This window comes from Punica granatum, chromosome 7 (genome assembly GCF_007655135.1).
Source record: "Punica granatum isolate Tunisia-2019 chromosome 7, ASM765513v2, whole genome shotgun sequence".
Classification (NCBI taxonomy): Eukaryota; Viridiplantae; Streptophyta; class Magnoliopsida; order Myrtales; family Lythraceae; genus Punica; species Punica granatum.
Window position 1 is genome coordinate 27,513,982 of NC_045133.1, and position 14,396 is coordinate 27,528,377.

Below are 14,396 nucleotides of genomic sequence, written 5' to 3' on the forward strand. Positions count from 1 at the left end.
ATCTTCAATATGATGTAAGAGCACATTAGGAAATCCTGTAACCATGATTGCATAACTGCTTCCTACATGATTGATTTGTACAGTCAACACAAGATTAAGAAGAAAGAAAAAATAGGAATATTCTGTACATAATGGTCAGAGGATGACCTTATATTACACACAAAAACATAAACTCGATCAGAACCACTCAAGCCATTACAAATTTTCCGGCAACTTGAAGTTCTGCGACCCAAAGGTTTGATGAGAACTGTTCTGGACGAATACCGCAATAACGCATTTACCGCTGTTAAAGCCTTCCCATAGAGGGAAATTGACCGCTCCGGAGACTGTCTTCTTTGACGAGATATCCTTAATGCTGCAGAGCTTATCGAGCTTCCTGACAACAAAGTCGTTCGATAAGACTTTCCCTTTGTTCTCTCCACTCTGACAATTGGTGATGAGTCCGTTCTCGTATAGAGCCACCATGACATTAGCTCCATTGCTGTCCACTTTCATCCTTAGGGCTCCGGAAAGTGATACTTGTAATGTGTCCGGTGATGGCCTTTGGAAATTTGCCTAGAAAGTTTGGTATTTTGGTTAGTGAATACATACATGTACGTTATATGGCAAATTTCATCGGACGTCAAATATGAAGGTATTATTCACCTGGAATGTGGGAGCGGGGAATCTGGGTGCGGAGGTAATCGACGCCAACAGCGCTTCCTGGTCGGTCCCTGTGCAGTGGGCCCTGCCCTGGACCACCACCTGCGGTGTGAACATAGTGTCGAGCCCGAGGGCCTCAACATATGTCTTCTGCCGGACGGTGGATAGGCTGGATCCGAACGGGTCCTTCCATCCCATGTAATCCCAGTAATCAACATGGTGGGCCAGCAGGATCAGAGGGATCCCAAGCTCAAAGTCTCCCCTCCCAAGCCGGGACGCGAGCAGCTCGGCCTCCGGTGAGGTGGCGCAACCCTGTGATGTGAACAGCTCCACCACCACCGCCCCTCCCTGCCTCTGCTCCTCTGCCTCCACATCCGCCATCGCATTGATCTTTTCAGACGACGATGGTTTCACTAAACAGGATAGGAGACGTGGTGCCATTGTCTCGTGCCTGTTGTCTCGTCTCCCGTCTCTTGCGCGGATCAATCCCGATAAGATGGCCGAGAGGGGTAAGAAGAGAGGAGGGGAAAAATATGGTGAATGGATGGGAAGGCTGAGAAGTGGGGGCGAGGAGACAAAGGTGGCGAAGTCGAAGGAGGTCTGGTCGTGAGACCTTGAAGGATTGACTTAGGTGGTCTCTGACAATCTCACGTTTCCTTCATGCATGGTGAATTTCAATATCACCCCCAAAAATTCGTAATCTGCCTCGATTTAAACCCCAAATAGCCTCAGCTGCTTTCCTTCATGGGGATCGATGTTTATCGTTCAGACATTCACTGTTCGTTGACCCGTTGCTTGTCATCGATTGGTTAGATTGTCTAATTAGGGATGGAGGAGTTTGATCCATAAGAAACAAACGGTCAGTGGGGGAATAGCAACGTATCCCCAACACGTTCCGCCGTCCGTCCCCGTTATGGAGCTCTCCTATTCGGAAGGTTTTTCTTTGGAGAATTTTCTATATATTGGATACATTAATGAGCAAAGCAAGCTTCGTATATTATCAAGAAAACTCTCAAACCACGCGTCGTTTTGTAGCATGCCTATCTTAATAAGCTCAAGTTTTTTTTTTTTTGGGTGAATATAACCTCGAGTTTTGGTATCATAAAATAGTCATTAATTATTGATTACCTGAAATATTAGTCATTATGTAACTTGAAAAAAAAAGTCATTATGGAACCAACTAGCTCAATAGTTCATTAGTAATTGGACATAATGCTAGTTTCCTTCGACTTGTGTGGTTGAAGTAACTTGCTGTGGTAGTATCTTGCTCTTGAGCTCGTCTTGCGGTCTAGTGGCAGCACAAAACTTTACCGTTCTTATATATACGCTAGTTTTAGCTCTAACCGGACATTTCCATAAGACGGAATGACATATATAATGCTTGTATACATTCTTTCATTTTTTTTCTTCCTATTATACAAAGTTAAAAGTCGAAGCATGAAAGTTCACAAGGTCATTAAAACAGAAGCTCATAAATTATGTAAGCCATGTCCATGACTAGCAGAGACAGAGAGTTTGAGCCTAATGGAACATATATACTATTTCATGCTCCTGTATCTGAATACCTTGATTCAATAAGCCAAGATTCACTTAATCATGCATTGATTCGACTTGAACCTACTTTAGTATCAACAGTATATTGGAGAGCAAATGTGATCCACGTACAACATTCTCCCGAAAAGCATATGTCCAAACTATCTGTCACTTTCGACCGACTACGAGAGTATTGTCCTAAATGAACGGCCAAATGAATCCGAACGATTAAGTAAATTTTCACGCGAAATTTTCTGGCACAAGACGAGCCACCCCAACCCCCTCCTATTCTTAAATATATGCCCGACAAGATTTTCCGTTTAATCCAAACGATCCCTCTGCTACCGTCCACACCACGTGGCGGAATCCTACTGACAAACCCACAGGATCCCTCCACCTGTCGGGGATAAACCTGGCCCACAGCCATTTTATCCTCTCAATCCCTCTTTATTTTACATGACAAGGCCTCGTTTGGCATTTGGCTCAAGCATCCCCTGCAATTTGGATCCCGAGTGCCGTCCTTCCTTACCACCGCCTGCAAATATCCACCCAAACCGACTGCGCAACTCAATTTCAACCGTTCACTGACCATAAAATGGTCCACCTCGGCTAGTCGGTGGTGGCGTGGCGTATTTCGATGTTTGCAGTGACATCAATTTTATAAAATAATTACACGTTCAAAACTCTACAAGATAATATTATCTTATCATGTGTAATATACGTACATGCTTGATTCTGTAATACAAAAATTTATCCTTGATATGCATGGATGGAACAAAGTAAGGTTAACTCGGGAATACTATTACATTTTTTTTTTCTTTTTTTTCATTTCATCAATATGGTGCGATGTCTTCGTTTTTCTTTTTTTTCATTTCATCAATGTGGTGTGATGTCATCGAAGACCAACTATTGGATATTCGCCTTATTCCAATGGATGAGCGCTGCGGACCACACATTTAGGATCCTGAATTGCGTGGCTAACCCACCAGCATACCAGCCCGTTCTAATATATACACTACAAGCCCCCACGACTCCATATATATAAATTACTTATCTTCCTCAACAAATAGACCACCACAAGTCCACAGCTAGTAGTTCATGTATAAATAAAGCTCTCGAGTTTCAACTGTATCGATATATTGAGATTGGCTTGATCTGGTAGGGTGAGAGAGTTACTGGTTAACAGAAAGTAATAGTTTCATCCTTTTTCCCAAGAAAAATGCTGGAAGGGAAGGCAGTGATAGGGGAGACGGACATGCTGCAGAACATGCAGCAGGTTGCACTCGACTTGGCTGCTAAGGCGCTCGACTACTTTGACGTCACCGAAGCCACTGACATCGCCCGCTTCATCAAGAAGGTATCGACTCATTTACTCCTGACTGACTCAGGTTCACCAATATATTATCATAAACAGCATGTCCTCGTTCTCCAAGTGCAAACTTTTAATAACCTCACACTGTGTACATCATATATGGATTAAGATGTCTGATACGGATCGTGTTCTCATGCAGGAATTTGACAGAGCATATGGGCCGGGGTGGCAGTGTATCGCGGGGACAGATTTCGGGTCATTCGTGACCCATTGCTCTGGCTGTTTTATATACTTTTGCGTTGGGAGCCTTGCGATTTTGCTCTTCAGGGGCTCAGCGGGATCAGATGCTGAGGCAACTCAATTCTCTACCTTGGAGGCAATTAAAGCATAGATATTCAATATAAAGTTCTTCTCCCCCCTCCCCTTCTAGCTTTTCACTACTTTCCATCAACATAGACTCGAAAGGATATGAAAAAAACATCTGTTCAGTTGTTCGATGTGGTTCTTCTGCTCGTATTTGTTCCAAGCAGAGACCTTGTTAAATCGAAACAATGGCACTTTTGGTCGAGTTGATTCCTTATCCCTCTTTTTTATTTTTATTTTTATGTTTTGGCACGACATACTTGTTTCTGTATATATACTATATGCATGTAATTACTGCATTTTTCATGTTATTTTTCCCGTTTTCTCTCGTCCTATTATTTCTTTCTCTGCGCTAAGGGTAACCGTGTTATGTACCGATGACATAGGAGCAGCAAGCATTGCTCGCGAGAATCTATAGTGGTGAGCTTGAGTAGCTTGCAGGTCGGCTCATCTCGTTGTTAATGAAACTGATAATATACTTATTGCATAAAATTATTTGCACTCGAGTTGATTAGCTGCTGAATCAGTTGGAATTCATCGATAATTCATGCATTAATAACAACGCTGCTATATTTTTGGAACTGATTTATTTATCAGAAAGTATGATGACTAACTTTTGTTGAGCTCGCGTAACATGAAAATTTAACCAAGATAAATAATACCAACAGTTCGAACAAGCGCAACTCAAAAAATTTACAGAGGAATATGCTTTAAAATGCAACTAATTTCAGGATTAATGCTCATATACATATATAAGCATTCACCGTATTTAAATTTATAAAAAAATTATACAAGGATCTTTTTTCCCATTTTTCTTTGGTAATATTTACCCCACCCTCCTCCTCCTCATTTTATCACGTTCAATATAAATTTTTTATCAGTTGCAAGATTAATCATTATTCATATATTGAATATATATATAATGCACCATATAAAAATATATGAGCCAACCGTAGGCTTATTTTCGGCGGTCCAACACATCATAAAGGATCCACTAACGGCCCAAAAGGAAAATGTGAGGCGAGAACGGATGTAAGGTGACGACAGAAATTGCCATGCCGCGACGAGCCATGGTGCGTACTGTCCACGCGCTTTTGAAATTCCCCGCCACCTCCTTCTCTCCTGCTTCGTCTCCCAGTCCCGGACATAGCCCGGTACGTCTCTGACCGCTTAAACCCCACTCCCCAGTCTCGGCTATACGGCCATTAGAAGGAGACAGAGTATCCAGTCGCTTCCGAGCTCTCGATGATAAGTAAAAGATCACTTGCAGTGGCCGGCTGCGTCGAATCAGCTCCGTCGATGGTGCCTCTGCTTCTTTCTTCCGGGAGAAGCTTCTGAGAAATTTGAGCTACTGCGGCAATACCATTTCGCCCTCACTCCCTGCACTAACAGCTTGTGCGTCGTCCAAATTCTGAAAACTTTGTTCTTTTGGTCATTCTACATGCAGACCATCTTCTAGGGTTTAAGCGCATCAGTCTGTATTTTTTCTGAAATAGTTTAAGCATTTGAAATGAGTTGTTCATATTCCTGCATTCTGTTCTTTTCTGATTAATAAGATTATCTAATTTCAACGTCTTTGATTGATGCAGTTAATTGCAGTAACTTTTAAGCTATGTAAGTGGATTTGTCTTTGTCAACATGGCTGATTCATCAAGGTATTAGCTATGTTTGTCCTGTTACTTGTGTGTTTTCTGAACTCTTAAATTGCATAAATTTGTTGGATAGCTATTTGTTTTGCATAAATAATTCGGGAAACCGGGTTGATGTTTGAGTAGCATTTGGGTTTTGTATCCGTGTGGCATATGGTTTCTTTACTAAATTCTCAAATTATGTTCATGCTCTAGAGAGGATGTTGGAAACACGCTTCGGATACTTGTCGCAACAGACATTCATCTGGGCTATATGGAGAAAGATGAAGTGAGGCGTCATGATTCTTTCCAGGCGTTCGAGGAGATCTGTTCAATAGCACAGAAAAAGCAGGTGATCCTCTATTTCTGGATCATGTTAGTGGAAGATCTCTTTTTTATTACCACCTCACTTTATCACGCTTAATGATTAGGCGTTCCCTTATTCTTGACATCTTAACCAGGAAATTATTAATGCTTTGTAATCAGATGAGGCGATGCAATTTTTGAACTAGAATTGAAATTTACTTTTGCTGATATCAGGTGGACTTTTTACTCCTGGGTGGTGATCTTTTCCATGAGAATAAGCCATCAAGGTCGACACTGGTAAAGACTATTGAGATTCTTCGTCGGTATTGCCTCAATGATCATCCAGTTCAATTCCAGGTTGTTAGTGACCAGACGATGAACTTTCAAAACATGTAATACTCTTTCTCCACTTGACCACTTATTTGTGTATTCTGGTTACTAGCTTTGTTTAGGTGGCTCTGTTTTTCCTCCTGACTCTTTATACAAACACCATGAAGCAATGTGTGTCATATTTTCCGTGTAATAGGTGGTTGACTTTTTCCTCCATTTGAGGAACTAGAGCTGTATGTCCTAATGCAACATATCCATATTGCAACTACATTTTATCATTTGTAGGGGTTAAGTTGGGGGCCCGCGTTGCCCTGCAATTTTGCTGCTTTGCTTCAGTTTTGACTCTGGATGTGTGCTTGTCATCTTTAATTATTGAGTAAAGCACCAACACTTATATATATATATATATATATATAAATGCAACTACTTTTTGTCGTTCATGTTGCGGAGATGATAGTCTTTTCGTACCATACTTACTGATCTATTTGTTAATTTCAAAAAGGTATCCTAGTCATATCGTATAACAGAGAAGCATTTCTTTTTTCCTGTCAGATTTGGTCATGTAAATTATGAAGACCCTCACTTCAATGTTGGCTTGCCGGTATTCAGTATTCATGGAAATCATGATGACCCTGCTGGAGTGGTATGGTAAAATGTCTATTTGTTCCATACCTGCTTCACTCAGATCAAGTGTGGTCTGATAGGTGAAGCTTTATGAAAAACCAAATTATGTCTTGATCTTTCCCTATAATTAAACATTGAAGAGCATGTCTTTCCCTGAAAAGTCTGGTTTGATATAGGACTGATGTTACTTCTGTTGCTACTGGTGTCAGGACAACCTTTCTGCAATTGACATTCTGTCTGCCTGCAATCTTGTGAACTACTTCGGTAAAATGGTTCTTGGTGGTTCGGGCGTCGGGCAGATTACTCTTTGCCCTATCCTTATCAGGAAGGTCAGTAAAGTTAATTCTTGGATGCTTGCAGCTTTTTTACTAGCTTCAATATTATTCCATACGATAATTGAGGGTTGTGCAGGGTTCAACAGCTGTAGCCCTGTATGGTCTCGGGAACATCAGAGATGAACGTCTCAATAGAATGTTTCAGGTTCATAAATTTATATTAATTAACTTTCCTTTTGATATTTAAGATTTTCATTTTGAAGATTGTTATTAGCTACTTATGTTGTTGCCTTTTCCCTTTCAAGACACCTCATGCTGTACAATGGATGCGTCCTGAAGCTCAAGAAGGCTGTCAAGTGTCAGATTGGTTTAACATTCTTGTTCTTCATCAGAACAGGTGCTGCATCATCTAGTTTAGTGACTACATTGAAGCATATTGGAAAGAGTGAATGATCTTTATCCCAGTTTTCTAAGTTTGTATCTGCTCTCGCTGGCAAGTCGGTGTAGATTATAGTATGAATACTTGCTATGTGATATTTGTCCTGCAGGGTGAAAACAAATCCTAAGAATGCAATAAATGAGCATTTCTTGCCGCGCTTCTTGGATTTCATAGTTTGGGGCCATGAGCATGAATGTCTTGTTGACCCACAGGTATAATTGAGTAAATTTACTTCTGTAAGCTAGTTTCAGTCAAATGTTGATCGCAGATGTGGTTTTTGTTGCAACAGGAAGTCCCTGGGATGGGCTTTCACATCACACAACCAGGTTCATCTATTGCCACATCATTGATTGATGGAGAATCTAAGCCAAAGCATGTCCTTCTTTTAGAAATTAAGGTTATTAAGCTTGCATAGATTTCATTTCTCCTAGATTGCAGAATATTTACTCCATTTTACATGTCTCTACATATTTTCCACTGTTTAAATGGACTCACACATTGAATCATTTGCAGGGCAATCAATATCGGCCCACCAAGGTTCCGTTGATGTCGATAAGGCCTTTCGAATACACTGAGGTGATAAGCATGGTATTCTTACATTCATCTTTTGAGAAAACTTGTGTTAAAAAACATTGCTTTTATGTTTCAGGTTGTGTTGAAGGATGTAGCAGACATTGATCCCAATGATCAGAACTCTATTCTTGATCACTTAGACAAAGTGGTATGTCTCAGTCATTTGCTAGAAGTAAATTATGATCAATTTTACTATCCAATTGCTTTTCATTTTTTCTGGTCATTTTGCTGTCAATGCTGCTATTTTGTTGGCTGGTATAGTAAACCTTTCGTATGGAACATCTACAGGTTAGAAATCTGATTGAAAAGTCAAGCAAGACAAACGGGAATAGGTCAGAGCCGAAGCTTCCATTAATTCGGATAAAGGTACTTCACTACCAGTTTGGTATACTGTCTTCCCCTTATACTCAAAGATAAAGATTGCGAATGTTTGGCAGGCTTCAGATTGTTGCTTGTTTTAGTTCGCTCTACTGAAGTATTACATCCGTTAATTTCAAAATTCTTGTGCTTCCACTGATATTGTTTTGGAACTTCAATTCTTCATGATATGGTATCTTGACCACAAGTCTCTTGAGCTGCTTGGTGGAAGAAAGTTTAATGCTTGGTTAACATGGCAGGTAGATTACTCTGGATTTATGACAATAAATCCTCAGAGATTTGGACAGAAGTATGTAGGCAAGGTAAATTCACTAAAAAGAAATCCCAGTGTCTTGAGCTTCGTATTGGGAGAGTTGAGGAATTATTGATGACCTTGTAGGTGGCAAACCCTCAAGACATTCTAATATTCTCAAAGGCTTCTAGAAAGACTCGCAGTGAAGGTAAATCAGATCTCGTGATGATTGTCAATTTATGCTCCTTCGAATATACTTTGGCAATGTGAATTGGTCGTCGAGCATAAAAAAATCCAGGCCCCGAACCCAATAAGTTGCCAAAAATGAAAGAAATTTCATTTCAGGAGATAAAAATTATCTTAATATCTGATCAAATCATATTAATATGGTTCAAGAGAATATATTGCCTCGATATGATGATCTGGCATGAAACCCAACAATTTTGTCATAGGTTGTTGAGGCTCATTATATTGTATGTTAATAACATGTGGAGATGGGAGGCTGAAGGAGTCATTTGCAGCTTAAGTGGCAGGCACAGTTGATATGAATATCATCTTATTGAAAAGTAGGCTACAAAGACCTATGCTATGTGCACGCATTTCTTCTCTTAATTTGAATATTTACTGTTTACTTTGATTTAGCTATTGACACTCGTATTTAAATTGAATCACTTAGCATAAGGATGGAGCTCGTGAGTATCTCAAGCACCGTACTTGAAAATTTCTCTATTCTTTTCTTGGACATATTCTGGCAGGTTTTTCACCTCAGTTTTCCTAAAATGGCAGCTAAGATTGATGAACCTGAACGGCTTCGCCCGGAAGAGTTAAATCAACAAAACATTGAGGCACTGGTTGCAGAGAACAATCTGGTACTTGAGCTGCCACTTTCCTTCCAGCAATTTTATACATAATAGATACCAATGCTTTTGACTTCATTCTTTGTTTTAATTATTATTATACTTTTATTCTTTTTATTTTTTATGATTAGCTTAGTTGGCTGTGATTCTACTAGTCATCTATATGGATGAGTCACCAGCGGAAATTTGACTGACGCAGTGAAATTACTGATCCATATATCTGAAGTTCATCTATGCTCTATATACATGTTTCTAATGGGGCATAATATCTTGCAGAAAATGGAGATCCTTCCGGTCAATGATTTGGACAACGCTTTGCATGATTTTGTGAACAAGGATGATAAAATGGCATTCTTTTCTTGTGTCCGGCAAAATCTTGTGGAAACTCGTGTACGTATTATCTATGGTTACTCTAGAAGACAAGGGAGATGCCAACACTTTCTCTGTTTCACTTTGTAAATCATAAGTGGCTCTTCAATCTGACATAGCCTGGGCCATAATGAAATGTTTCCTTAGGATTCTATAGCATTTAGCGCTAGTACTATAGTGCTAAAAAGAGTGATGCCCCCGGTTACATTTTTTTCATGTTCTTCCTATGTAATTGCGTTGTTAGAGTGCTGAATTTTCTGTTTTGCTCTTGCTTATCTAAAATGCAGAACAAAATTGCTCGGGACTCAGATGTGATGAAGTGCGAAGAGGAGGATTTAATTCTTAAAGTTGGAGAAAGCTTGGAGGCAAGAATTTAAGTTTTTTTTTTTTTTCCTCTTTATTACAGTTCAGCTCTTGTATATTTTACATCAGCTATATCTTTAGTTTGCCTGGGAATTCTCTATATCTGCTGAGGCTCTTGCAATCACTCTTATACTGTTGTTTTGAGGAATGAGGATGAGGTAGGACTAGTGCTTTGATATTGATTAATAAATTAGCTGTTAGATGAATGCCCTGAGTTAGGGAACAGGCCCTCAAGATTCAGAGACAATCAAAACGAATGTCAGTAAAGTCTATCAGAAGTAACAACCTACGATTCCTTGTTTTGTACTTTTCTTGTCCTGGATTCTGTTTCCCTTTGTTTGACAGAGAAGCTTAAGAAAAAATTGTGTCTTTACGGGACATTGACACATTGTCAGAGACAACTGGCTTGAGACTTGTATTTGAACATTATATGATAATGTCATCAACATGTTCAATTTCTTAGGAACGTGTCAAGGAAAGGTCTCTGCGCTCCAGTGATACCCCACTTGGCGCATCAATTGAACAACAGTCTTCAGGGGTAATTCCTGTTTCTCTTGTTGTGTGAAAAGATATTTTTCATATATCTGTTAATATCCTGAGCCACCAAGTGAAGTAAAAGGTTAGCTTCTGCATTAATTTGATCTGTTAGGCCACGAGAAATAGAGGCACCGCGGGGGCTGCAAGTGCTGTTTCCTTCAGCGATGATGAGGACATAGCGGAGATATCTGCCTCAAAATCAGTCACCAGAGGCAGGAAAGGATCGGCAGCGGCTGCTACCACTCGGTCTTATCGCGGTGCTGCAGAACCTTCAAAAGGCAAAACATCCACAAGAGGAAGAGGTAGGGGCAGAGGATCGGCTAACTTGAAGCAGACAACCCTTGATTCCGCCTTGGGGTTTCGCCATACTGATAGGTAATTCTTCTTGTCTATCCAGTTCCTGAGTGTCTCTGAATTTTTGCCTTTTCCTTTTCTAAATTAGCCTTAGTATTATTTTTCTGAGGCAATAAAAAAATTGAGGCAATTCATATTAGTCTTACATGAGCTATTTACAGCTTATCTGCAAGAGCTGCTGCTGGTAGTCTTGCTGATGCCACGGAGAACATGGATTCTGTTTCTAGTGAAGAAACAGGGAGAAATTCGATTAATGATGTCGAGGATAGCTCGGTGAGAAATCTTAACATTCCTGTCCAGGACTTGGCATTTATTGTTCTCAAACTCCCAGAAATATTACTTCACTTATCAGATGGGCATCTAATTGGCATTGCTGTGACATCTTTCAACAGGAAGGTGATGAGACTCCTCGAGGAAAAGGGTGCAAACGAGCTGCTCCAAGAGGGAGAGGCAGAGGCAGAGGCACGACAGCATCTTCCAAGCGGGGTCGGAAATCAGATAATTCTTCTGTTCATAGACTACTTATGACTCATGATGACGACGACGACGACGAAGATGGCGGAACAAAGAAATTGAACAAGTCTCAAACTCGGGTAGGCAGTTCAGCCTGGCATTCTTTTTGTAGTACATTTTCTCTCATTGCTGAAACTTCACCGAGTTTTACACCATCACAGGTAACAAGGAATTATGGTGCACTGAGAAGGTGAACGCTCACCTGTCTCCTCGCTTCTTTGCTTGCTCCTATCAGCTCTCTGTGATCGGAACGAACTGTCTGTTCAACTAATTCCCAATCCTTTTTTTCTTATATATAGTTTAATTAGTTAGGTGATGAGACAGCCATGTTTGTTTGAGGGTTCTGAAATCTATGAATTTTGGAGGCATTGCTGTAATTTTTCGTTGAGCATCGGGTCGGTACCCGACTATCCATTAGTAATGATAAAATCTGTCGTTATGTATAGAGAAAAAAAGCAAGATTCATGATGGAGCAGCATCGTTCACCCATAGCTCCAAAAAAAAAAAAAAAAAATTCTTGTCATGTACTCATCAAAATTATTCTATTTCTACCGAAAAAAATTATTCTATTTCTCTGTTACTGATGGAAAGATGATTTAATTTGAGGGAAAACTTGAAATTAGACTGCCGGTTTGATCTTAAGGGGGTTCAGCCCAATAGTAATATGATAGAGGGCCTGGCCCAGTATGACTTCATAAACTTGACACGGCCCAATTCCTGAAAAGGGGCCAGCCGCAGCGCTTGCCGCCATAAGGAGTTGGGTACCGTACCTCTCCTTCTTCCGTTGCCCGCTGCTGCAATAGCAAAACAAGCGAAGGTAGGGTTCCTCTCGGTAGCTTCACTCTGCGGCCATGGCGAAGAACAGAAGCAAGAAGAAGCGAAGCGATGACGTCTCGATGGACATATCCGAACCAACCGTCTCCTATGGCGCCCAACGTAAGCTCCTCTCCCATTTCCTTGCTGCCTCAGCTCTCTTCATTGAAATTACCATCCTCTCGGTTGCGGGACGAACAAATTGATGATTTAGGGTTCCAGATGATGACTCAGTATGATCCTCAATCGATTCATACTCTTTGATTTGCACGTGCAGCTATGGACACTTCGGAATTCGGAGCTAATTCTTCAGCCGCCGGTTCTTTAAACAGGTCGGTACGACAAACAGCTTTATATATATTAATAGGCTTTATTCACAGTTCGGTACAGTTTATTGGATGATTAGATGGAACTGAAGGCATATTGCCAATTTTCAGCTACAAATTCGTAAATTTGATCAATCAACGGTGTAGGATTTTGCAAAGTGCTTGTTGTTTTGGTTTGAGCATGTGAAGCTGGTTGATGATTCGAGGTTTCCTTTGTAATGTCTGCGTACCTCAATCTGTGATCACATTGGCAAAAGAATCCCCGGCCATTACATTGTTATTATAGTGAATGGTCGGTCGCATTCGATCGAGCTGTAACTTGATGTCTTGTTTTTGGAACAGGAAAGTGAAGAAAGGAAGGCCAATGAAAAGATCAAAGAATGCAAGGAAGATGAAGGCCGTAGCTAAAGCCATCTCCCAGAATGAGAAGGTCGCAGAGAAGGTCTCCAAGAATGAGGGTAAATCAGTGAGAACCCAGTCTGCAAAAACACTCTACGACTGAAGTTCGAGTACATAGTGTGCTTTCGTTATGACTTTGCTGCTTAATCAGAAACCTGGTTTTTGGTATCTTTACTATCCTTCATAGGTTAGCTCTCAATTCCACCTGTTGTTCCATAGTTCTCGAAGAAGAGCACCGGCAGTCGTTTTAGTTAAGTTATATATCTTGTTACAGATTATCACTGAGGTCGCTGATTTGTGGGAGTAAATGATTATTTGTCACAGTGGTTCAATCCATGATATTCTACGAAGATCAAGTTAAGGTTAGAAGTAAAACGTATGGAAGACTACACTTTATAATTCAGCAGCGTATACATGCCCAAGCCTGCCCTATGCACCAGTGCATATCATCGAGTAGCATAGCGGACAGGACTGAGCCTGACAATTAACCCATGCCCAAGCCCGGCCCATGTACCGAACTTATCATATATTTGGTTCGGTGTAATGGGCATTTGTCAATTACGTACCTAATGCCCGTTACAATGTTTGCTTCTGTTCGTGACCGTAATAGTAATTATGGGTTGGGTTTTCGAAAAATAATAAATAATGAATAACCATGCTCCACCGTGACTTATATGATCGAAATTCCCATATATATATATATATATATATAAAAGTTGTATTCCTACGCTATAACTGTAAATATTAGTACTGTTAACTCATAATAATTTGAAGAATTAACAGATAATATGAATATTACAAGTAAAACTATTAATATATTTATAAACAATACATATGATGATTTAATTTCAGATCCATATGGATAAATAATATGAACAAATTATATTAACATATATCAATATATTTATAAACAATACATACGATGATTTAATTTTGAATCCATATCCACAAATAATATGAACGAGTTCTATATATATATATATATAATTGTATCCCGTGAAATAAATAGGAGTGGAATGGTAAAATTAAACCATCTAAAATTTTAATTTGATTGTTCAAATAAATTTAATTAACTTTCCAATAGTTTAATATATCATGTATATTTTTTTGCCAAAGCCTACACAATACATTTACTCTGTGATATAATATGGGGTTACTTATTAAAACAAGAATCCAATTTTTGGTAATATCTCCTCAATAAAAATAATTTATAAAATATTAAATTTGAAG

The 14,396-nt window shown here is 39.7% G+C and overlaps 4 protein-coding genes across 4 annotated transcripts; 3 read left to right on the forward strand and 1 right to left on the reverse strand.

Annotated features, from left to right (window-relative positions):
- Nucleotides 1-8: 8 nt before the first annotated feature.
- LOC116212860 lies at nt 9-1,516 on the reverse strand. Its single transcript, XM_031547583.1, has 2 exons — nt 646-1,516; nt 9-555 (listed from the first exon to the last, which is right to left on the reverse strand). Exons 1-2 carry the CDS (start codon nt 1,081-1,083, stop codon nt 196-198), a joined length of 798 nt encoding a protein of 265 aa, XP_031403443.1. The 5' UTR covers nt 1,084-1,516; the 3' UTR covers nt 9-195.
- Nucleotides 1,517-3,220: 1,704 nt separating this feature from the next.
- LOC116213050 (dynein light chain LC6, flagellar outer arm) lies at nt 3,221-4,183 on the forward strand. Its single transcript, XM_031547856.1, has 2 exons — nt 3,221-3,532; nt 3,687-4,183. The coding sequence occupies exons 1-2, from the start codon at nt 3,395-3,397 to the stop codon at nt 3,876-3,878; spliced, it is 330 nt and encodes a 109-aa protein (XP_031403716.1). The 5' UTR covers nt 3,221-3,394; the 3' UTR covers nt 3,879-4,183.
- Nucleotides 4,184-4,868: 685 nt separating this feature from the next.
- On the forward strand, nt 4,869-13,502 carry LOC116214326 (double-strand break repair protein MRE11). Its single transcript, XM_031549738.1, has 25 exons — nt 4,869-5,245; nt 5,440-5,505; nt 5,695-5,830; nt 6,019-6,176; nt 6,667-6,757; nt 6,948-7,067; nt 7,150-7,218; nt 7,319-7,410; nt 7,562-7,664; nt 7,742-7,849; nt 7,966-8,028; nt 8,102-8,173; nt 8,314-8,391; nt 8,643-8,705; nt 8,783-8,843; nt 9,422-9,504; nt 9,769-9,882; nt 10,149-10,226; nt 10,688-10,762; nt 10,874-11,136; nt 11,277-11,388; nt 11,508-11,708; nt 11,790-12,564; nt 12,719-12,773; nt 13,110-13,502. Exons 2-23 carry the CDS (start codon nt 5,489-5,491, stop codon nt 11,820-11,822), a joined length of 2,190 nt encoding a protein of 729 aa, XP_031405598.1. The 5' UTR covers nt 4,869-5,245; nt 5,440-5,488; the 3' UTR covers nt 11,823-12,564; nt 12,719-12,773; nt 13,110-13,502.
- On the forward strand, nt 12,480-13,269 carry LOC116214595. Its single transcript, XM_031549977.1, has 3 exons — nt 12,480-12,564; nt 12,719-12,773; nt 13,110-13,269. Exons 1-3 carry the CDS (start codon nt 12,480-12,482, stop codon nt 13,267-13,269), a joined length of 300 nt encoding a protein of 99 aa, XP_031405837.1.
- Nucleotides 13,503-14,396: the final 894 nt, after the last annotated feature.